Source organism: Saimiri boliviensis, chromosome 1, assembly GCF_048565385.1.
Source record: "Saimiri boliviensis isolate mSaiBol1 chromosome 1, mSaiBol1.pri, whole genome shotgun sequence".
NCBI classification, from domain to species: domain Eukaryota; kingdom Metazoa; phylum Chordata; class Mammalia; order Primates; family Cebidae; genus Saimiri; species Saimiri boliviensis.
Window position 1 is genome coordinate 162,643,494 of NC_133449.1, and position 23,862 is coordinate 162,667,355.

The following is a 23,862-nucleotide window of genomic DNA, read 5'->3' on the forward strand; positions in this document are numbered from 1 at the left end:
CTTAATAAAATAGTTAATATAGATTATTTACTATAGTGTCTAGCTTATATTAACCCCCCTGAAAGTATCAGCTTTTGTTATTTTGAAGCACATGTGTGACTCCTTTTATCTTACTGAGTTCATTGATGTTACCCATATTCTTCCAATGTCCTTTACCAAGAGTTCGGCACCATCTTCAACCTTTCCTTCTCTCTTTGACTATTGCCTAGTTATCAGCACATCATACAGACTTTTCCTACATTGCATATCAGCTGACGAGAAACACTAAGAAGCTTCAGGCTCAAACACATCCTAATTATAGTCATTTTGCTATCACTGTGACTTTGAGTAAGGAATTGACCTCCTATTAACGTAAGTATCCCATTATAAATTGGAAATAATAGCTCCATGTTCCATAATCTTGTTTTAAGTGTGAAATGGAAGGATGCAGATAAATTGCTACATTGTACAATGGTCAGCACCTACTAAGTGCTCCCTAAAGAGATGTTGAGTGATGAGGAAAATGATAATGGTAAGATGAATAAGTTCCTTTAGCTTAGGAAAGGGAAAATTCCCTTACCCCTCCATCATAACCCAAGTTTCACTTTTTATCTCTAAACATTTGTAATGGATTTCTATCAGGCCCTACAGCCTCTAATTTCTTTCTCTTCCATTCTGCCCTGCACATAACTTCAAGATTAACCCTTCTTAGAAAAAAAAAATGGAGCACGCCTCTTCTCTTAAAAATATTTTTCACATTCCCAGTAATTGTTAAACCAAATACAAATTCATTGCGTAGGCAGGCAAGATATACATAGTTTGCCTTCAGTTTATTTTTCTAACCGTGCATCTATTGGTTTCTCAGATTAAACTTTCCATACCAAACATAGTGATCTACAATGTATTCCTCACACTTATCTCCACTTCTCCTACCTTCCTGACTTTCCTCAGTCCCTCCTATTCACCCTCCAGTTCCCAGCCTTAGCCATAAAATCTTCTGTTTTGGTGAAGTCATCTATTTATTAAGAAGTTTTTTTTTTTTTTTTTTTCCAGAATTTACTTGCACCCAGTACTCTAGTAGACACTGGGAGGGAGCCTCATGAAATGATTCCTCTTGTTCTCTCTCTCTCTCTCTCTCTCTCTCTCTCTCTCTCTGTGTGTGTGTGTGTGTGTGTGTGTGTGTATGTGTGTCCACCTCTTTGACACTTAGAATATGCAGACTTTTTTGATAGAGGCATATTGTGTTATCTTCAACTCTACCACAGTACCTTGCACATAATTATGGTCTAAACCAGGCATCCCCAAACTACGGCCCGCGGGCCGCATGCGGCCCCCTGAGGCCATTTATCCGGCCCCCTGCCGCACTTCAGGAAGGGGCACCTCTTTCACTGGTGGTCAGTGAGAGGAGCACACTATGTGGTGGCCCTCCAACGGTCTGAGGGACAGTGAACTGGCCCCCTGTGTAAAAATTTTGGGGATGCCTGATCTAAAAGATAGCTGATGGCCTGATTTCTGAAGTGATATTCCTATGGAATTTGGCCCATGTGGCTAGGTTGACTACGTTCCATTAGTCAATCTAACAGTCTTGCTTTCAAGTTACCATCAACTGGACAGAAATCGTAGGTGAGTATTGACTCCTGGGACAAAACTCAAAACAAAATCCTCAATGTTAAAAGCAGATCTGTATTGCTCTGTAATTTATTGCTATATTATACCATACCATAGTATAACATAGGGAAAATACTAATAGCCAGTTTCTCTTACGTAAAGTATGTAAAATTAAATGAATTCTTTATAATAGAACTATATAATATATCCAAAAGCTATTTTATCCAACCTTCACATACTTTTACTTAAGTAATATTAACCAGTATATACCTTTATATTGAAACTCTTCTGCCTTTTTTAAGTAGCAGGCACACATTGTTCACCTATATATAGACATTTCTGCTCATGTCTGACACCTAGAAAAGGTGGCTTTATGGTAGCTTTTTAAAAAAATCCAAGGTCCTTGAAAACAGTCACCAAGGAAACAACAGAATAGGTTATGCATGTTTCACTTATGCCTAAGATAGAAAATCTTGCTAGCAGTTATGTTCTATGAAAGCCACTCTCTCCAATAATTTGGGCATTTTTCTTTGACTTTACATGCTAGTTTTTGTTTTGTTTTGTTTTGTTTTTAAGACAGAGTTTTGCTCTGTCACCCAGCCTGGAGTGCAGTGGCATGATCTCGGCTCACTGCAGCCTCCGCCTCCTGGGTTCAGGTGATTCTCATGCCTCAGCCTTCCTAGTAACCGAGATTACAGACGTGTGCCACCATGCCTGGCTAATTTTTGTATTTTTAGTAGAGATGGGATTTCACCATGTTGACTAGGCTGGTCTCGAAGTGATCTGACCTCAGGTGATCTGCCTGCCTTGGCTTCCCAAAGTGCTGAGGTTACAGGCATAAGCCACCACACCTGCCCTCCAAATTGTTTTAAGTAACTGTGCACATATACAGTAGTTGCCTGCTTTAGGTAGGAGCACTGATGATGTTTCTTGCTCTGCCTGACCTTGAATACATAATTGCTTCCTGATCTGTTTGAAATTGCTCCCTCATGTCCAATGAAGCTGATATTTCTTACTCTGCAACAGCTGTAAAATACTTCAAATCCAGAGAAAAAAAGACAATAAAATAAGAGTATATGACACTTAAAGACTGACTTTATTAACTTCATCCCAGCGAAAGCCTTCTAAATTCAGACCAAATAATTCAATACAAAATGACTTGCCCAGTGCTGAGGAGGGAAATTAAGCTTGAGACTATGATGGATGGGAACAAGGATTAAAAAATGTCAGCATGTGTCTTAAAGAAAAATACATTTAATTTTGTTTATTCCAGTGTTATATCAAGCTTTAACTTCTGCCTGAAACAGCCATTCAAAGGCTTCTGCAAAGTAAAAGAAATTTCCCACAATAGAACTTACTATAAATGGTCTCTGTAGAAATGATTGAATATTACTCAATCTCCATGGTTTTCTTGGATCTAGATCAATGTTAATTACATTGAACTTCATGGTAGTCATTGTTGACAGGTGCAATGAGCACAAAGATGAATAAGACACAGTTTTACTCTTGACGGACTCAGTCACCTAAATAATAACTGTCGAGTAGTTATCTTTACATATATATACTGGATTATGGCCACATTCTCCTAGGACCTAGTTGTTCTTTGTATACCTGTGTTCGCCTTCGTAGTTTATTCTGCCTTCTGTTGCCAGAGGTCTATTACTAAAACCAACCTTTCATCAAGTCACTCCACTACATGAAATCCTTCAGTGACTACACATTGCTTCGTGGAAGAAGTCCATATCTTCGACATAGTTTAGACTACCCTGTACCATTGCCACCGCTTACCTCTCCAAGTTCATCTCTTGCCATTTTTCTTTTATTTTTTTTTGAGACGGAGTTTCGCTCTTGTTACCCAGGCTGGAGTGCAATGGCGCGATCTCGGCTCACCGCAACCTCCACCTCCGGGGTTCAGGCAATTTTCCTGCCTCAGCTTCCTGAGTAGCTGGGATTACAGGCACGCGCCACCATGCCCAGCTAATGTTTTGTATTTTTAGTAGAGACGGGGTTTCACCATGTTGACCAGGATGGTCTCGATCTCTTGACCTCGTGATCCACCCGCCTCGGCCTCCCAAAGTGCTGGGATTACAGGCTTGAGCCACTGCGCCTGGTGCCATTTTTCTGTTCACTCACCAAACTCTTGCCAGTATTCCTCTCCAGAGCATCATTCTTATTCTCTATTACCTCTAGACCTTGATGCTCAGCATTCCTTCTGCCTAGAATATTCTTCTTTTCCACCCTAACACTTTGCTTGCTGGTTCCTTCTTATTTTACAGATCTTAGTTATATAGGTCGCTTTTCTTTTTTCTTTTTTCTTTTTTTTTTTTTGACAGAGGTTTACTCAGTCACCCAGGCTAGAGTGCAGTGGCAGGACTTAAGCTTACTGCAACCTTGACCTCCCAGGCTCAGATGATCTTCTCACCTCAGCCTCCCAAGTAGCTGGCATTTGCCACCATGCCTGGTTAATTTCTTGTATTTTTGGAGAGATGAGATTTTTCCATGGTGCCCAGGCTGGTCTGGAACTCCTGGACTCAAGTGCTTCACCTGTCCCAGCCTCCCAAAGTACTGGGATTACAGGTGTAAGCCACCACACCTGGCCAGTATGTTCACTTTTCTTAAGGAATCTATCCTGACTCAGTGAGATTTCTATGATGCCTATCTTCTGTCCTCTGTGTAATTATCACACTATTAAATTGCTGATTCCTCCTCTAGGATGGGCAGGTATCCTGTCTCTCTTGCTTAGCACACATACGTCTTCCACCAGCTACTTCATAAATATTTGTATTTTAGTGAGTTAATAAATTGAAGAATCAGTGTTAAATGCCATAAGAAGTATCTTCGAAGTGAAAATGAAAACCTGGATGAAGGAATAATTTATTCCACCCAGCGTGTGGTGAAGAGGTATGAAGAAAATGATATGACATGACATTTGATCTGGCCCTAAAAGATGAGTAGGATGGAGTTCACCAGGGAGCTGAGGGAGGAAAGGGGAAATCAAGCAAAGAACTGCATGAGCAAAGTCAAGGTTTTCCTTAGTTGAATCTACTTGCTGAATCCAAAGCAAGTAGTATTAATCTAGAATACTCAAATTGGACATTACTTCTACCAGTCCTTCCTGACAGTCTCCCTTAAATAAGTTGGATGTCTCTTGCATGTGTGCTGAGTGCTTTCTCTCGGTACTTTATGAAGCATATTTCAAACGTGAAGTTTTAAACCTAAGATCCAAATTATTTATCATGAGTATTAACTTTTTGGTTATATTTATACAGCATTCTTTTCATGTGAAACAGTGTATTGACTTGTAACAACAACTACTATGATGATTATGTGATAAAGAGGGTGATTTCATAGACTAGGAGAGAGAAAAACAAAAAGACATATAAACCTGGAAATTTACAATCCCAAAGATGCATAATTGCTACTATACTAAATGTCAATAATTCACATTAATTTTTCTCTAACAGACATGTAATGGATTAAAATTTTTTGACCTTATAGCCATGCCACCACATTCCCTTTATTAAGAGAAGGTAGAATTTCAAGGTTGGACTGGCTTAAATAGCAGCAGCCCTTGCTCCTTTATATTAAATTTTTGTGTCAAATTCATGAATACACAGTGTGACATTTTTTCTGGATGGTGAAGGGTTTGACAAGTAACAGCATGCCACTGCAAGTGACCCAGAATAAAGCATGCAAGTTTACTTCATTCATTTTGAACACTAATAGCATCTCATTCAAAAGTATCATCTTTGGAAAAGAAGGAAGGCTTAGAAGAACAAAGAAGGCTTTGTTAGAATTGACATATCCAAATATCAATTATAGAAAAGGTTTGACGCATTTAGCTTCATACATGTGAACTCTAGCTATTTTATATTACAGTTGCTTTCAAAGCACGACTCAGTAGCAACAGCCATATTGGAAACCTTGAGATTAATAATGACTTTATTCAGCTTATAGCTTGGGGCAGAACCAGCTACAAAACCAAGACCCCTGGGTTGACCCTGTCAATGTAGGTCCCATTTCCCCAGAAGCAGAAGCATGAATTTCTTTAGTCTCTTTAGGGATCTCTGCTTTCTCTGCCCTGTCCTTTTAACACAAAGAGGTGATAAATCAGTTTCCTATTTCCACTAAATTAAGATTATGTTTAGTGGATAGTTAGGTCATGAAAAAGGAAATATAACAATGATAATAATAATTTGCTAGTCATTTTACATCAACTCATTTATTCCTTGAAACAGCTCAATGAGGTAAACACATCACTTTTCCTATTTTACAGTGAGGAAAGAGAAGCTTAGAGAGTTTAAGCAACTTCTCAAGAATATACAGCTAGGAAATTTTATTCAAAACCAGTTTCTGATTTCAAATTCCAAACTCTTAACTGTTACCATCTACCACTCTATTTCATAGCCCCCAGCTGACACCTTTGCCACCTCTGTAGCCTACCGGCAACCAGAGCTGAATCTTGCCCTCTCTTAGCAAACTTATTACAGCTAGCTAAGCCACTCTGAAGACTGACATGTGTTTTTTAGTTGTGGCTCTGCCATTTCCTAACTGTGTAGTTTTTACAAGTTAATTAACCTCTTTGAGCCTCAATTTCCCTATCTAAAAAATAATAAATGTCTGCAAAGTTTAATTGGAATAGTTTAATGAGTTAATGCTATTGCCTGGCACAGAGTAGGAGCTCCTTTAAGGTAGGTAATATCATTCAGGCTCAGCTCAATGCCATCCTTTTGATGAAGTCTTCATGCTTTATCACTCCACTCTGAGCTACATCCATAGCATTTACCATTCACGCTTTCTACTATTAGTTTTCTTTTTGTAGATATTTGTCTCCTCTTTAGGTTGAAAGGCATCTAAGGGTAGGAATGATACGCTTTTTAACATCTACCAAAAGCCAAGAAGAGTACTTAGTAAATAGTGGCCATGTTTTCTTGACCACATGTGGCTACATTTCTGACAAAGAATTGTGTAGGTATTTTAAGATGTGAGAGTCAGTAGAAAATTTAGTTGGAGTCTGGGTGCAGTGGCTCATGCCTGTATTCCCAGCACTTTGGGAGGCCAAGGTGGGCAGATCTCTTGAGCCCAGGAAATTAAAACCAGCTTGGACAACATGGAGAAATCCCATCTCTACTAAAATACAAAAATTAGTCAGGCATGGTAGTACATGCCTGTGATCCCAGCTACTTGGCAGGCTGAGGAGCGAGAATAGCTTGAACCTGGGAGGCAGTGAACCAAGATCGTGCCACTGCACTCCAGCCTGAGTGACAGAGCGAGACTCCACCTCAAATAATACATGAATGAATGAATGAATAAATAAATAAATAAATAAATAAATAAAATGTAGTTGGACATCAAAACAATATTTGTAGGATATTTTTACTTTCCTGGACAGATTGCGCAACCAGGATTATAACCTAAGATCGATAGCATGGATTCGTTATATTTTTTTGCATCTGAAAAGCTGTGTTTTTTTTTTAATTTTCCATTTTTGTGGCTACATTGTAGGTATATATATTAATGAAGTACGTGAAATGTTTTGATACAGGCATGCAATGTGAAGTAAGTACATCATGGAGAATGTGGTATCTATCACCTCAAGCATTTATCCTCTGAGTTACAACTCAATTACACTCTTAGATTCATCATATGGAAATACTTAAAAATTGATCTGATGTTTCCAATTTCTTGATTTTAACCTTGCAGTGTCTGTCATTAAAAAAAGAATAATGCTATTATTCACAATAACCAAGATACAAAATCAACCTCAGAATCCATCACCAAATAAGTGGATGAAGAAAATGTGGTATGAAATACTATCCAGTTATTGAAAACAAAGGAAATTTTCATTTGCGACATGGATGAACCCAGAGGACATCATATTAAGTAAAATAAGCAAAGTACAGAAAGACCAAAAGTGCATGACTTCATTTTATATGGAAAATCATACTCATAGAGTAGAAGAGAATGGAATGGTGATTAATGGAGCAGGTGGGAGGGAAGAATGGAGAGATGTTGGTCAAAGGGTACAAAACTTCAGTGAGTTAGGAGGAATGAGTTCTGGCTGGAGATCTGTTGTATAACATGGTGAGTATAGTTAATAACAGTGTGTTGTATACTTAAAAGTAAAAAGGAAAGTACATTTTAAGTGTTCTCGCCACAAAAAAGTATGTGAGTTAATGCATACATAATGATAATTTGCTTGATTTAGACATTTGACAATTATACATATTTCGAAACATCATGTTGTATGCCACAAATACATACATTTTTGTCAATTAAAAAAAGGAGAATGCTGAATGGAAATTTTTAGACCTGGAAGTTTGGTTATAAAGAATGGATCTGGAAGCTGCCTAAACACTAAAAGATATAAAAGGACTATGTTGGGAGTAGATGATTCAAGATGATTTCAGATGGGGCTTCCCACTTATAGTCTCCAGAAGTTGTCTGCCAGGAGAAACCTTGGTGAGGAGGGACACAGTCTGCATTTGCCTCTGCTGATGTCACTCCTCTCCTCTCAGTGGCTTCTCTCCCTCAAGAGTTTTGTGCCAATGCCTAAATAAAGGGCTCTTGCAACATGCGAGCCCTTCTGTAAGTACAGAACTTGATTTATCAATCATTTTGCACATCCCCTGTCGTTCTGACTCCATTTCAGCACCTTGAGGACAGCGCTTATAGGCTGTTTTATTTCCTCCACTGTGGCTAACAGTAGAAATAGAAAACACTCAGTAACTGGCTCTTGTGTCATGAGCTGTGTAAGAACATCACTTATATCAGTTTGTTTAACTGCCAAGCAATCCAATGTACTAAGTAATGCATATCCCCCTCCCTTCAACACTCATTTGAAAATGAGAAATATTGAGACCTAGAGAATTAAGTGATATAAGATTATACAGCTACTAAATACAGAGGTGGGATTTAAACAAGTTTGTCTGACTCCGTATCCCTTACTCTTAATCAGAAGTTCTCAAAGATGCCTGTGTATCAGAATCATCTGCCTGCTACTAAATAAGAATCTCCAGAAGTGGAGCTCCTTATCACTAGAGCTCTCAAGTAGATTTTGATGAAACCAAACCAAAGATTCGAGAAGCCCTAGTCTAAAATACTACACTGTATTTCCTTCTCAATAAATGCCTGTTAAATGAATGAATGAATGATGCCTGTAATTCTTTCACTAATAATCCATTACTGCATAAAAGTATGCTCTTAAGTAATGATTCTGAAAATGCAAGAATTTCTAAGAGGCTAAGAAATTCTTAAAGTGCAAGAATTTCTAAAAGGCTAATTTCTAAGAATTTCTAACTTCTCTAATGTCTTTATCAGAGACAGAGACCATTACAGAGAAACTCAGTCTCAGTGGCTGTATGAAGTGTCTGATTAAGGATAGTCGAAGGCCAGAAAGTAAGCTAAAATTTACATATTATATAGCTTACAATGTCTCCTGGGACTACTGCTGTCTGACCATGCAGCTAGGAGCTAGAAACCTAGGGCTCACTTAAAGTTCCTTCAAGTTTTTTATGTTGTAAAGCTCCCACAGAAATTGGCCCTTGGTGGAACAAGGTTCCTATCCTCCCTGCTGATAACCTGCTGGGTTAGACATCATCAGGGGCAAGGACTCTTGGGGTGTCCAGAAACATTCTACCTGTGTGCTGTGATACCCTCAGGCACTCTCTTTTATGCACTCCTTCACGAGTGACATCCCCCGTCATGGCAGGCAGCTTCTGTAGAAACCTGACCTTCAGTCACTTACACAAAGGCAGCAAGAGTGTCCATTAGGCAATGAATGGGTACAGAAGATGCAGTTTATCCTTACAATAGAATATTATTCAGCAATTAAAAATGAAGTATCAATCCATGCTACAATGTGGATGAACCTGGAAAACATTATGCTAAAGTGGAAAGAGCCAGTCACAAAAAAAATACATATCATATGATTCCATTTGTACACAATATCTCATGAATAGACAAATCCATAGGGACAAATCTAAGTAGAGACAAAACACTAAATAGTCTAGTGGTTGCCTAGGGCTGGGAGAGCTGGGTAGGGAATAGTGAATGATGGCTCTTAGGTACAGAGTTTCTTTTGGAGGTGATGAAAATACTCTCAGATTGATTGTGATGATGTTTGTGCAACCTTGTAAATACATGAAAACCCACTGAATTGTACATTTTAAAAGTGTGAATGTTACAGTATGTGACTTATATCTCAAAGAAGTTATGAAAAGAAAAGAAAAAAGCAAGCACAAAGAGACAAAAGAGATGCAGTAACATTAAAGTCTTAGAATCATGAGATTGCCAGGCACCCATTGCAACCAGAGAGAGTTTGGGAAGTTCTCCTCCACCAGAGGGGTGTATGGGACCATGGTTTGAAGTTGCTCACCTTAAAGCACCCATAAGCTGATGCTATCAATAACTTCCTGGGATGCTTTTTTCTCTTCTGAATGTGCATGCCATTTTTTTTCACCCTTTCCTTTTCCTCAGTCTTTGTGAGACTAAGTTCACAATACTTCCCAGGCTAAAAATAGATAAAGTCCGGCACATAGTGTTATATTTTTAGGTAGAATTATAAATTAAGATGTAAAATGTATTTATTATATCTGTCTCTTTGCACATTTTTGCTACAAGCAATTCTGTAGAGCTCATACTCAATATTTACAATGGGAGAGAAGAATGTTCAAACCAGTAGTAATGTTTACAAATTTGGCATGATTCCATCAATGACTCCTTGTGTCAAAGTCGCCACCTTTTTTTATCTGTTGAGGGCTGTATTACCACTCACATGGACCCTTAAAGCAAAGCAGCCTAACTGACTTTCTTTCACCATCTTCCGCGATCCTGACAGTTACCTTCCTAAAATGCAAATACAAGGCAGTGCAGTCCAGAGAATAAGAGCTTTATTCGCAGTCTCAAATTGCTTAGATTCGAGTCTGAGCATCACCACCAATCAACTTGGTCCATTTAGGCAAGTTACCTAATCTTTCAGTTCATCATTTTTCACTAAACTTTGTGAGAATTGTCAGAACAGTATGTTAAGCCCTCAGTCCCGTGACAGACTCATCATAAGCAGTCAGTCACTAGCAGCTCTTATTATTACACATATGTTCAAACGCTACCATGCTTCCGCATGCCTGTATAATCCACTCCACACTCCCTAGCCTATCATGCAAGAACCTTTGAAATCTCACCTGTTGCTCTTCCAGTTCACAACCTTTTCTAAATACACTAGGCAAATTTGTGACTTCAGGTTTTTGCTCAAGCTCTTTATCTACCACTCCATGTATGGGCTTAGAAAAACCTGTTTTTCATTCAAGAAGACAACAGTGAAGGGACTATGAAGCTATTCCCAAGCTCCGTTTTTTTCTCTGTGTTCTAACAGCATTTTAGGGGTTTGAGGGAAATTGGTCAAAGAGAGTCACATTTTATAGGCAAAGCAAGCAGAACTTCTTAGTGAACTGAAAAAGAGAAACAAGGAATGAAATAGAAGAAAAGATGATTTCTAAGCTTATATCTGGGACAGCTGAGAATGTGGTTTTGCCGTTTAATAATCTAGGAAAACCTGGGGACAATAAGGTTTCGGGGGACTAGTGTAATAAAGACATCTGTATTAGTTATGCTAGGTTTGAGATGCCAATCCGATATTCAAGTGGATTTGATAAGTAAAGCGTTTATGTATATACAAGTCTGGTGTTTGAATAATGGTCGGGGCTATGGATATAGAACTATGGGTCATAACTATACAGGAGACCAGTGGAGGTCAGCTGGAAAAGCCCAAAACAGCAACAACATTTAGAAAGCAAATAGAGAGAAACCCGTTAGATACACAAGTGAATTTACTCACTCAGTACCTACTTGAGCTGAAGGACTATCTTATTTGTCAGTATGCCTAGTGATGCTTGTCACACAAATGTTCAATATATGCTTGCTGAGTTCATTCCAAAACTAAAAGCAAAGAAAAGTACCCTGTCAGAGGCCTCGCAGCCCTGCACTTTAATAATTTGGCCAGATTTGTGAAGGAAGCATGAAGGACAGCCCTAGCATGTGGCACAGGATGGATGTGGTGGACAGTTTGCACAACTGCTGTAGACATCATTCCTACCTCCTAATCTCGCCCTGTCCCCTTCCCCAGGGACACACTCCAAAGAGCATAACTTCAGTGCTCATGAGCAGATGGCACAAAGCCCAGGATCCCAGCATGGCTGTCAATGCTAGATACAATGGTCTTAAGAGAGCAGCAGCTGCTGGAACATATGGGTGGTCAGCAGGAGTTCTCCTTAGCTCTGGACAGAAAATCCTCAATATACACAATGCCCAATTTTCTGAAAGGTTACGTGGGAAACTTTCTCTAGGATCTTGCCATGTTTTTCCCATTGACTTTAATTATTTAGTATCCTTTTTTCTGGGTTCCTTGTTCCTATGAAGTATTCAAGAATTTGTAAATCAAGACACATCTGCCTCCTGCGACTCCTTTTCTCTCCTCTTGCCAACATTCTGATTAGGCTTTCATCCTTTACCTGGACAAATTCAGTTGCCTCCTATCTGGTCTCCCGGCATCCATTCACTCTCCATTCTGCCACCAGAATAACCACCCCAAAGTACTGCTCTGTTAGCGCAAACACCTGCCAAGAACTTCAACAGCTTCCCCATTGCTTACTTAAAAAGGATTCAAACATTCTAAGCTTGGAATTCTAGGTCTCCCTGCCATCCTTCCTTTCCAGGAAAGCTTTCCAGCATTAGTGCCCATCAACCACATTTTGGGGTATAATTAATCAGGCCCTATTTCTTCCCACAAAATAGTCACTGTGATTTCTCTCTGTCGTGTCTCAGCACCTGCTACTTTCCTTGCCCATGATGCTTCACCTGTTTCTCCATCTGTTATCATCTTACCCACTCCTCAAGTTCCGAGCCAATGGTGTCTTCTTCAGGAAGCCTTTCCTATTCATCGCAGGTGGAAAGAGAGGTCACTGATTATACTTCTGAAACAATTCATGCATATTTTTTTTAAAAAATGCTTATCAGATTATTAATGGTGATGTAGATGGATAGAGAAAGAGAGAGAAATGATAGGTAATTTTTTTCCCATTGGAACTCTGACTTATTTTTCTATTTCAACATTCTGTACCTAGCACAGCATATGGAAGGAGCTCTAACAATATCGACTGAATGAATGAATATATGAGTGACTCAATCCAGTGATTCATTCATAGTTATTCCCCACTTCTCACAATTTAGCCATTGCATGTAATCCTGTCTTTATATATTGGGTTTTCTTAAAGTTAGGTCTCTCTGCCTTATGAGGTCGTCACATAGTGACTTCCCTTAACAACCATGTTTCTTATATTTGGAGTATCCTTGAGTGACATGAAGGAGATAAGGATAGAAAAGCGGGCAGTTTCAGGTAAAAAGAACACTCGAAGACATCAAACAGATATGCTTATAGGTGAAGGATTTTAAGCAGGATATTGACATAATTAGATAAGCTTTTTGAAAAAAAAAATCACTCTAAATTTACATACAAAGTGGACAGGAGATACTGAGGACAGAAGAGCCTCAGAAGGAGGTTCTTACAGGCAACTCAGGCTGAGAGTAGACTGACTGGCACTTAGACCAGGTCTTTGCCAAAACAATAACTACTATCTCTGCCTCTTCTCAGGGCTTCCAGGGCAGCGGTTGAGGAGACCTTACCAAGGAGCACCACACAGTAGATGCTGAGACATCGCACTCCAGGATAAGAAACAGTAACATGGCAGCACCTGCTTGAAAGAAATTAAAAACCAACAGACTCCATTTAGAAAGGAACAATGTCCAAGAAAGGGCGAAATAAGGGCGAGAAGCCCGAGGCACTCATTGTTGCCCTCCAAGCTGCCAATGAAGACCTCAGGACCAAGCTCACAGACATTCAGATAGAGCTGCATCAAGAGAAGTCCAAGGTGAGCGAGGGCTACCTGAGGCCATGGCTTTGAGAGCAGCTCTGGCTATGTCCACACGCATCGAGCACAGCTCTGCCTGCTGGCCCATCCCAATGGACTCCTGCCCTTTGCCAGAGAAGGCAGCATCCCCTGTATATATCGAGAGCTTATTGCATGTGTCAGGAGGGAACTAAGCACAGGACACACAGAAAGTATGAACAGCATGCTCTCTAGACACATCTCAGCCTCCTCTGGAAGCCTAGTTCAGGAAGCCAGATATGAAAATTCAGACAGTGTCCCCCTACCAACACCAAACACTTAATAGTTGCCTGACCTTGGGCAAATTCCACTCTTGCACTCTGTCAGTTTTACCCCCCAGAGCATTCAGAGCAGTCCTGAAATGTACCACATTTTGTTACTCTGCTGTTCAATACCTTCCAATTGGCTCCCTATCTCTCTTACAGTGAAAGACTTTCCCCACCACTACAGGACATTAGCTCCAGCCCCCTCTTTGACTCTCACTTCTCTCTCTCTCTCTCCTGATCACTCTGCTCCCCATTTTTTCTGGATCGAGAGAGACCCCTGATCACATTTAAGGCCTTTGCACTTGTTCTGTCTGGTCAGCTCCATGCTCCTTCACTTACCTCCTTCAGATGTCTGCTCAACCATCAAGCATCTGACCACAGTCTCTAAAACAGAACACTTCCCCATGCCCAGGCACTCCCCATAGCCTATTCTTGACTTATTTCATAGCAATTTATATATTTGCTTTTTACCTGTTTAGCGTTGTCACTCCTCAATCTCTATGAAAGCAGGAATTCAGTTTACTTAGCATCCCTGGAGCCTAAATAATGTCCAGAACTTAAAAATCTCAATATGTATTTGTTGAATGAATAGAGCAATAATTTAAAGATGATTCATTCCTTTTACCTTAGTTTCTTTATCACATCACTACTGTGAAGCAGTATGAATTAGATAAGTATGTAATGTGCTTATGACGATTGAATGAGAAAATTTATGTCAAGTGCTCAGGGAGCTGCCTGGCATATAATAAACTCACAAAAAATTATTAATATTCTTTTTAATAGTCTCTGGATTTAAGTCAGTTGCTAACTAGACTTAGGAGTCTCTACTTCTTTCAATCCCGTCACCTAAATGAATATGCAAACACACATCTCATCACAGTGGGGTGAATATCAAATAGGGTCATGGCTAGGAAAGCATTTTGAAATCTCCAGCATTCATAAGATGTTTCTGCTCCCTGTGAACTAGAGACCACCATGACAGCATAAAGTTGCCTTATTTAGATAACTATACAGAAAGAAAATGTTCTTGATCAACAAGCAGTAGTCACAAGCCAACAAATATCTTTATTCCATTTTTGTCTACCTCTTCTTCCTAGACATCACTATTAAATTTTAATTTGTTATTTCTCCCAAAATCGATTACTCATTTTAACAGTAATAAGTGGACTTTGGATCTGCCAAAGCCTATTGCCCCCTGCCTGAGCTAAGCTTTGACCTTAGATAAAGAGACGGTAATGTAAAGTTTGTGAAGGAAACTTTTTAGTTTCCTTGAAGCCAAAGGGAACATGATGTCATCTTAGAACAGCATTTGTTTGAGAGTCAGAAGATATGGGCATTATTTATCTTTCTCTCTCCCTGGAGACGAATTTAAATGTCTCAGTGTCTCTATCTGTAATTCAGATGACTGAATCTGCTTCTCCATATCTGTGCTTGTCAAGCATCACTGTGCAATGGTATAACCTGGGGAACCTGGTTAAATATTGAGATTCCTGAACCCACAATTCAAGAATTCTGATAAAGTAGTCAGGTGAGAACCAGGATTTGTAATTCAGTAAAGCAGCCCAGGCAATTCTGATGCACCACAGATGCAGATGACTTTTAGCCTTTGTGTTGACAAACACTCCACTGTAAGATTCCATCCAGGTCTGACAATCTATGAACATTTCATTGACCTTAACTCTCCCTGCAGCAACGTCACACTTCAAGGGAGGCAGACTCCTCTAGTTGTAGCTATGACAGGATGACAATCTAAATTCCTAGAAAAAAGCTTGTCAATCTCAAGACTAGGAACCCTAAACTGCTGCTACTTTCCAGAGAACAAACTGATGAGATTCCCAGAAACAGAGGCACTGAGGACTCCACCACTGCCAATAATCTACATACCCAAGCCTTTTAAAATGGGAACTCTCAAGCTTGAACCAGGCTGACTGTTTATCTTGGACCTGGCACCGTTGTCTAAGCCCGCAGGCCAAGCATAATCTCCCCTTCCTCTGACAATTGACTGGCAGCCAGCCTCTTAAATGAGAGCACACAGCCTCGTCTTTTTCTCTGCTGGCTGCCCCTGCCTGGCTCCCTCTCCTTGGCGGTTAATTACGGTCCCAGCCCAGGAGCTAAAGCAAAGTCTCACCACCTGTCAGCAGCCTTCCCCAAAGAGCAAAGGAAATTTAGAGGGCAAGCAAGTCATAAAGCCCTTCTATTATAAATAAACATTATCGTGTTTTCAAAGGACCACGCTTCAAGAGAGAGAATATGAACAATGCCAAGATGTGAATTTATACTCTCAGGTTGGCTCTGATGCTCTGATGACAAAATGACAGTTCAGCTACTGGAGAATGGGCAAGTTAAAAGTGGAAACCTTTGGGGCAATGTGGCAGTACTCATTTATCTAGCCAGACAAATAATTCCACTGATATTTACAGAACAGCCATTGTGCATAGAGCGGAGCCTTAAGAGCTTTGGGCTGATGATATAAATAGCTACAACTTACTGACTGTTCACTGTCTGTCATGGACTGATAAGTGCATTCCATCCTGCCAGAGTCCCCGCTGTTTCGCTAGCACCTGGCTGACCCGGAGAAGGTCATAAAACCCCTCTGTGTTTTTCCTTCTTCGTCTGTCAAATGGGACAATAATAGTTTCTGCCTCACAAGGGTGTACGTGTATGTGTTAAACTTGGAGCAATTAGTTTGTGTCAAGCATGTTAAGTGCTTTCATGACATTATCTCATTTCATCCTCACTTCCACCTGTTGAGGTGGGCATTATTATCCTTACTTTACAGATGAGGAAGCTTCCTGACCTGTAGGAGGTGCTCAAAACTACCTGTGGAGTGAATTTACATGATTCTTTTTAACAGCTTTTCTCCAAACCCTGTGGCAGTACTCACTTAGGTGAGAACTCCAGGCTTGGGTAGAAAAAGGATTTCCACCCACCTAACCCTAACCCTAACCCTAACCCTAACCCTAACCCTAACCCTAACTATCTGCTTCTTGGAGCAGCACCCTGAGACACTAAGTTGCGATATTTGCCCTGCTTGTCTTTTCTATGGAGACCATGAGTCCATGATCCATGGATGCATGATCCAATGGTTAGTGTGTATGAACATGCCAGGGACTGCCCCAGGGCTTTTTACTCTCCCTCAGAGACAAACTGTTTGCATGAATAGCACGGGCACAGAGACAGAGGGAATGAATGGACAGGAGCAGGGAACAGGGTTCTCAGGGCAGAGGCAGCAGGGCGACAGGCCTGGGTTGCAAGGTTGAGAATAATCCACCCCAGACAGGAGCTGCCCCACTGGCACAGCCCTTCAGACTGCAAAGCATTTTCACACCGAGCCTCACAACTATCAGAGCAAGCCTGCGACAAAGACAGGGTGCAATTACTATTCTGCTTTCACTGAGGAAGAAAATGAGATTCAAACTGCTTAACGCGTTTGCTTCCAGAGACACAGCTAGTGGAGGAGCCACGACGGGAATTCCTGTCTTCCCTAAGATGGTGGTGATCCAGGTTATGCTCACTGTCTGATTCCACTGCCCTCTATTGCCTCCAGGGCATTCTCAGAAAATCAGCCAACATTCTCTATCCTCAAGCGATGGTCCCCACAGCCTCCAGGTTTAGATACCGAATTTGGGATGGGGTATATTTTCCTATCTACTCCCTTAGTTCTGTTTTCAGGAAGCATAAGTGGCTGAAAACAAGAAATTTTAAAAATAGCATGCTTTGCACTGGATTGTGTGAGGTTGTATAAGACTTCCCTCATAAGCACCCTTCTTAGAGCGACTGCTTTACATCTCCTCTCTGAGAGTCACTTTGTGCCCATGAAAATCCCTGCCAGTTCACTGTGAGTTTAGACCTCCAGGAACATCCAATGCAGATAATCCGGGCTAAAGTTTATGTTAGCTTAGTGTGCTTTGATAACCTCTCAGCCTTTTCTTTACCTTTAACTGAGCTGTCCAATTTTTAATCCTGGATTTCTAAGATCACTTTTAAAGCTCAGATCATCACTATCTTTCTCTTGGCAGAATTTACACTGGCATTTTCCAAAGGCTAGACCAGAAGTAGGACAGAAAAGAAAAATACAGCATGAGGTCTGTGTAAGATAGTCATAAATTCTTTCTCCTCTGTCATAGTGTAACCTTTCCTTGGTAGGATTAAACTTTCCTAATGATCGTTTTTTTTCCATAGAACCTCTAGGGTAGAAGGGATTTGGGAGCCCATCGTTCAAAGCCCTGCCGAGTGCTCTTCCCTTCACTCTGCCCTACCCTGCACCACTCCTTAGGCCCACATGCACCCCAAGTGTCTTCCACATCATTAGATGCCCACCAATGCCAGGGAACAGAATACATACTGAAGAAACTCAGCTTTGTATTCGAACATCTCTTTCTGTTGTCAAAACAGTTACCATCTTAATAATGTAATATAGTAGTAATGTGAGTCATATCAAGATGATATAGGTACTTTTATATTTATGTTGTTGGTATGAATGTAACAGTCTATAATATATTAATATACATACAATATTCATCAAAATGAATATGATAATATCCACCATGTATTAATGATTATGAATCTCTCATGTGTTCCAGCCTTTCCAAAGGGCTTTTGAGCCATTGCCTAAGTCGATCATCACAGTAGCCATATGAGAATGATATTGACAACCCCAGTTTACAGATGAGAAAATTGAGGTGGACACAGGTGAAGCAAGGTTTCAGGTGCAAACACGAGGTGCCCAAAACTTCAAAGCAGACAAGGAGATGCAGGATCTGACCTGGGGCCAGCTCCTGGCCCACACTGAAGTTCAGAGACTTTTTTACATTGCTCTTATGTAAAGACTGTTCCTCAATTTTCTCATCACAAAATGTGATGAAACAAAGATTTCCTACATCATAGAGCTGCCCAGGAGGTTACATGCACTGATGTGTGTAAAGCCTATTTAGAAAGGTGCCTAACTCATATTAAACCCTCAATAAATTCTAGCTAGCTAGTATATGTTTGAGCTGAAATTTTTCTCCATAAAATATCTCCATGTATCAAAATTGTTTTCTTTCTTCTACTAAATATTTTTTTCCATTTCTAAGTATTATCATCTTCACATTTTCACTGTTACTCAGGAATAGTTCATCATCTTGTATATTCATTTTAAGATTTATATTAAGATATTTAAATCTGTATCCTTAGTGATGTCATCTACACTGAAAATAATTTTCAGAAAATTTTTATTGGCTTTTTTTTCTCCCAAAACTTTAGTCATATTCATATTGTTTGGCTTTTCTTCAGAGTAAAACACTTCTTCTAGACTTAAAAAGAAGTCATACCTAGAAATCCTGCAAAAAAAAAAAGTCAGTTTTCATGACAGCCAAAATAAGTAAGCATAAAAAATGTCAAATGTGACTCAACTCCTTTGAATTTTCTTTAGTTTTTGTGGCTTCTTTTAAGGGCTAGACAGTGTTTGTTTTTGTTTTTGTCTTCAGGCTGGAATATATGTTTTATATATTCATATATTTCATATGTTTCCTGTATTTTCACTTTTTAAGAAATAATTTCCTTCATCTCCCCTTTGGTCTACATGCAAAAGCTACAAGTTAATAATTCAGAATAAATGACAGAATCACAGGAAGATACAATATGATGCACCCCCAGAGAATTTTACATAAATAATTTTAGATCAAGGAGTATCTCCTACTATATACAGTAATAATATAACCTTACACTTCGTAGTACTTTACAGTTCAAGATACTTCTCTATACATTATCTAGTTTAACCCTAAAAATAACCCTGTTACAGATATTTTTAAGTATAATCAAAAATCCTCAGACGGATAAAGCAACTTTCTTAGAGATAGCAAATGGTGAAACAGAAATACAAACCTGGTGGGGGGGGTCTTTCTTTTTTTGTGAGACAGAGTCTCACTCTGTCACCAGGTGCTAGGCTGGAGTGCAGTGGTGCAATCTCGGCTCCCAGGTTCAAGCAATTCTCCTGCCTCAGTCTCCCAGGTAGCTGTGACTACAGGCGCACACCACCATGCCCAGCTAGTTTTTTGTTTGTTTGTTTTTTTGTTTTTGTATTTTTGTATTAGAGATGGGGTTTCACCATGTTGGCCAGGATGGTCTCGGTCTCTTGATCTCGTGATCCACCAACCTCGGCCTCCCAAAGTGCTGGGATTACAGGCTTGAGCCGCTGCTCCCAGCCCAAACCTGGGATTTCTTACCATTCGTCCATTTTTACTACAGGTTTTCATTGTTCTCGGAAGAATGGCTCAAAGTTTCCCTTGTTACCCACCACCCATTGCAGTCATGATACTGTTCCAGATGCCTAATGTAAATGTATCCTGAGGAAATTGAAGATTACTAAATTCCTGTCACTTGAGCTAAATTAACTTTCCCAAGGTCTTATATGGAAGGTAAATTATCATAGTTTCTAAATCAGTAGGAAATAAGGCTTTTTCTTTCAAAATATGCATGATCTAGAATAAGAATCAGCAAACTCTTTCTGTGAAGGGCAAGATGGTGCATATTTCTGGCTTTGTGGGCTAGACAGTCTCTGTGAAACTACTCAACTCCATTGTAGCATGAAAGCAGCCTTAAGCAATATGTAAACGGATGGACATGGCTGGGTCCCAATAAACTTTATTTATAAAAACAGGAGCAGGACGGATTTGGCTCATGGGCTGTGGTTTGCCCACCCTGATCTAGAAAATGCCACTTCATTCACTCCAGAAAGGTGAAGAGTAAGATCTAGGTTGTCCTTACTGAGGCACCAAGAGAAACACATGGTAGAGAGAAGTGAATATTCTTATATGTTAGGGTTTGGTTTTGTTGTCATTTTATACAGGGAAGGGGTTGAGGAGGGGCTGATCTGGTAACCCTGCAAGCCTGTATTCTCTAAGCTGCATGACAGAAAATATTCTTGCCTCTGGCTAAAGGCATAGCCAGAGAGATATAATGGCATGTATCCTGTAATGCCACACATGCCTCCTGGTTTCTTATGTATTGTTCTGGGAGCCAGTGGGTACACAAAGATGAGTACAGCTCATTGGCAACCTTCCAAAAGTTCACTGTCTGAGGTAGGGATAGAAGAAGAGGTAATGAGGACAGACAAGTGTGCAAAAAAAAAAGTGCAAAGAAAAATGTGGAAAACAGTAGTAAGGAAGTGTTTCAAAAGTGTACTAAGAAGACAAAGGTAAGGGAAACGAGCTTTGTCCTGGGTGAGTAGGGTGGCGTGACAGGAAAGGATGACATCTCACCAGACCATGAGGAATGTGAGGATCCCAAAAGGAGCTGCTGGAAGGTTAAGTCAGCAAGAAGAAACTGTCAGCATATGGGTACAGAGTTGCAGGGCAAGTGCAGAAAATATCATAATCCCCCCTACCTAGAGCATGGGACAGGTGAGGAGACAGAGAGGGAGAAGTAGGAGCCGGAAATCCAACCAAACCTTCCTGAGAGCCTGAACGGTGAAGCTGGGTATTGAGATTTTATTCCACAACATAAAAGAACCTGAGTTGTTTTGAGCAGACACATAAGCAAGACCAGAACTGAACTTTACTTAGAGAATATCACCAGTAGTGCGGGGAAAGCTGGGTTCGCTATATGAACCTGTAAGAACTCCAGAGCAACACTGTCTAAGATAAATATAATGTGAACCACAAATGCAAGCCATATCTGATATCTGTGATTTTAAAATTTCTTGTTAGCTGCAATTTTAAACAGTAAAAAGAAATAGAATTAGTTGTAATAATATCATTTAGTACAATTTCTCCAAAACATAGTTTCAATGTATAATCAATATAAAAATGATAAATGAGACATTTTACAATATTTACCTCACACTAGGTCTTCGAAATCCAGAGTATATTTTACATGAAGAGAAAATCTCAGTTCACATTTGCAGTATCGTAGCAAGTGGGCACCATATAGGCCCGAACAGGTCTAGAGCCTAAGAGAGAAGAGGCCTCCAGGAAGGGACCGTAGGCGTAAGGTGGAGGTGAGATCAGAGGATGGTTGTCTGAGGATGCCTGGCTGTTTATTTCAGCAAGTCCCCTTGTGCCCCAAGCTCTTTTAGAATAGCCATCATGGAAATAATTGCTGTGCCTTTACAAAATAAACTGTTCATAAAATTCTATGCAAACTCAGAAAACACTGTTCTATCTAAAGGTAGGTAAACTATTAAGGTGAGTAAACTCTCAGACACTGTATACTTGTCAGGGTTCTCTAGAGGGACAGAACTAATAGGACAGATGTATATATAAAGGGGAGTTTATTAAGGAGTATTGACTCACAGGATCATAAGGTCCCACAGTAGTCCATCTGCAAGCTGAGGAGCAAGGAAGCCAGTTCAAGTCCCAAAGCTGAGGAACTTGGAGCCCAGTATTTGAGGGCAGGAAGCATCTAGCACAGGAGAAATATGTAGGCTGAGAGGCTAAGCCAGTCTAGTCTTTTCACATTCTTTGCCCTGCCTTTATTCTGGCTGCATTGACAGGTGATTAGATTCTGTCCACCTAGATTGAGGGTGGGTCTGCCTTTCCCAGTCCACTGACTCAAATGTTAACTCTTTTAGCAGCATCCTCACAGACACAACCAGAAACAATACATTTCATCTTTCAATCCAATCAAGTTGACACTCAGTATTAACCATCACAGTTTATATTACAATAGTTATAATATGGTGTCTCAACCTTAATATTTTTGAACTGAAAAGACTCTTAACTATTATTTTTTAAAAACTTCCAATTTTACAAATGGTGGAGACTCAGTATACTCAACTAGCTATTACTCCTGGGACTCCCTCCCCAATTTTCTTCCCTTTTTCCTTTCTTTCTTTTCTTTTTCTTTTTCTTTTTCTTTTTTTTTGAGATGGAGTCTCACACTGTCTCCCAGGCTGGAGTACAATGGTGCAATCTTGGCTCACTGCAATCTCTGCCTCCTGGGTTCAAGTGATTCTCCTGCCTCAGCCTTCCCAAGTATCTGGGACTATAGGTGCCTGCCACCATGCCCAGCTAATTTTTATATTTTTAGTAAAGACAGTGTTTTGACATGTTGGCCAGGTTGGTCTCGAACTCCTGATCTCAGGTGATCCACCCGCCTTAGCCTCCCACAGTGCTGCGATTACAGAAGTGAGCCACTGTGCCCGGTCTCCTTTTTCTAGATTTTATGTGTGTGTGTGTGTGTGTGTGTGTGTGTGTGTGTGAGTGTGTGAAGGACAGAACAGGATCATGGAGAAGCTTTTTCAAGACACAAATGTCTGGGCCCCATTCTGATCTACTGAATCAGAGACTCACAACCAGATTAGTTAAAATAAATACATAAATAAATAGATAAATAAAAACTCACAACCAGATTAGATCTAATGAATCAGAGACTCATGGCCATTGCTAATCTACAAGGAGGCCTATATTATCACAGGAAATTTAGCAAAATGTTTAGAATATTTTTAAACCAGAATTCCTGAAAGGTAAAAAGCTTATTAGAAATACTTTATCAAACTATTTGGAGTGTTGGCGTGGGGGGCGGGGCAGGAAGGGAGGAAGGGGAGTGAGAGTGAAAAAGGACTCAGAGATATTCATGGCACATTCAGAAATAATAATGACTGCTAAAGTCCTTCATCAGAGAGAGGACCCAATAATCTGCAGCTCTGTTGATGGTGGTGACTCCGTGTGTGTGTGTGTGTGTGTGTGTGTGTGTGTGTGTGGTGTGTTTGTGTAAAGTCTGGGAATGAAACTAACCTGGCATACTAAGAAAGAAAAGTAAGGTTGAGGCTATTATCAACTGTCTTCATTTTTCACCTTCTTAGCAGCCACAGCAGCACCTCTTCAAACAAACAAAAAAACAAAAAACAAAAAAGAGGGAGGGGGATGCTCAATAATACCATTTTAGGCATTTCATTAACCTGACCATAATATCAAACTATGGGGTATTCTAAGACACACATTTATCAGTTCGGATCTAGCTAGGATTGTGTAGTCTAAAAAGCTCTCCAGGTGATCTGCATTGCAATCTTCCCCATAAAGGGAAAAACCATGATAGCAATACTTCCTAATTTTAATGTGTATACCAATCGCATGGGGGTTTGTTAA

The 23,862-nt window shown here is 40.1% G+C and overlaps 1 protein-coding gene across 4 annotated transcripts in view; it reads left to right on the plus strand.

Moving 5' to 3' along the window:
* JAKMIP2 (janus kinase and microtubule interacting protein 2) overlaps positions 1-23,862 on the plus strand; it is a 196,419-nt gene that overhangs the window by 92,318 nt on the left and 80,239 nt on the right. For 3 of the 4 annotated variants that reach the window (XM_010344514.3, XM_074379647.1, XM_010344515.3), the window contains exon 2: positions 13,235-13,511. The exons of the other annotated variant lie outside the window; for it this stretch is intronic. In XM_010344514.3, the coding sequence (XP_010342816.1) occupies positions 13,383-13,511 (129 nt within the window). In that variant the 5' untranslated portion in view covers positions 13,235-13,382. The remainder of the gene's footprint in view (positions 1-13,234; positions 13,512-23,862) is intronic. 4 annotated transcript variants of the gene reach the window in all.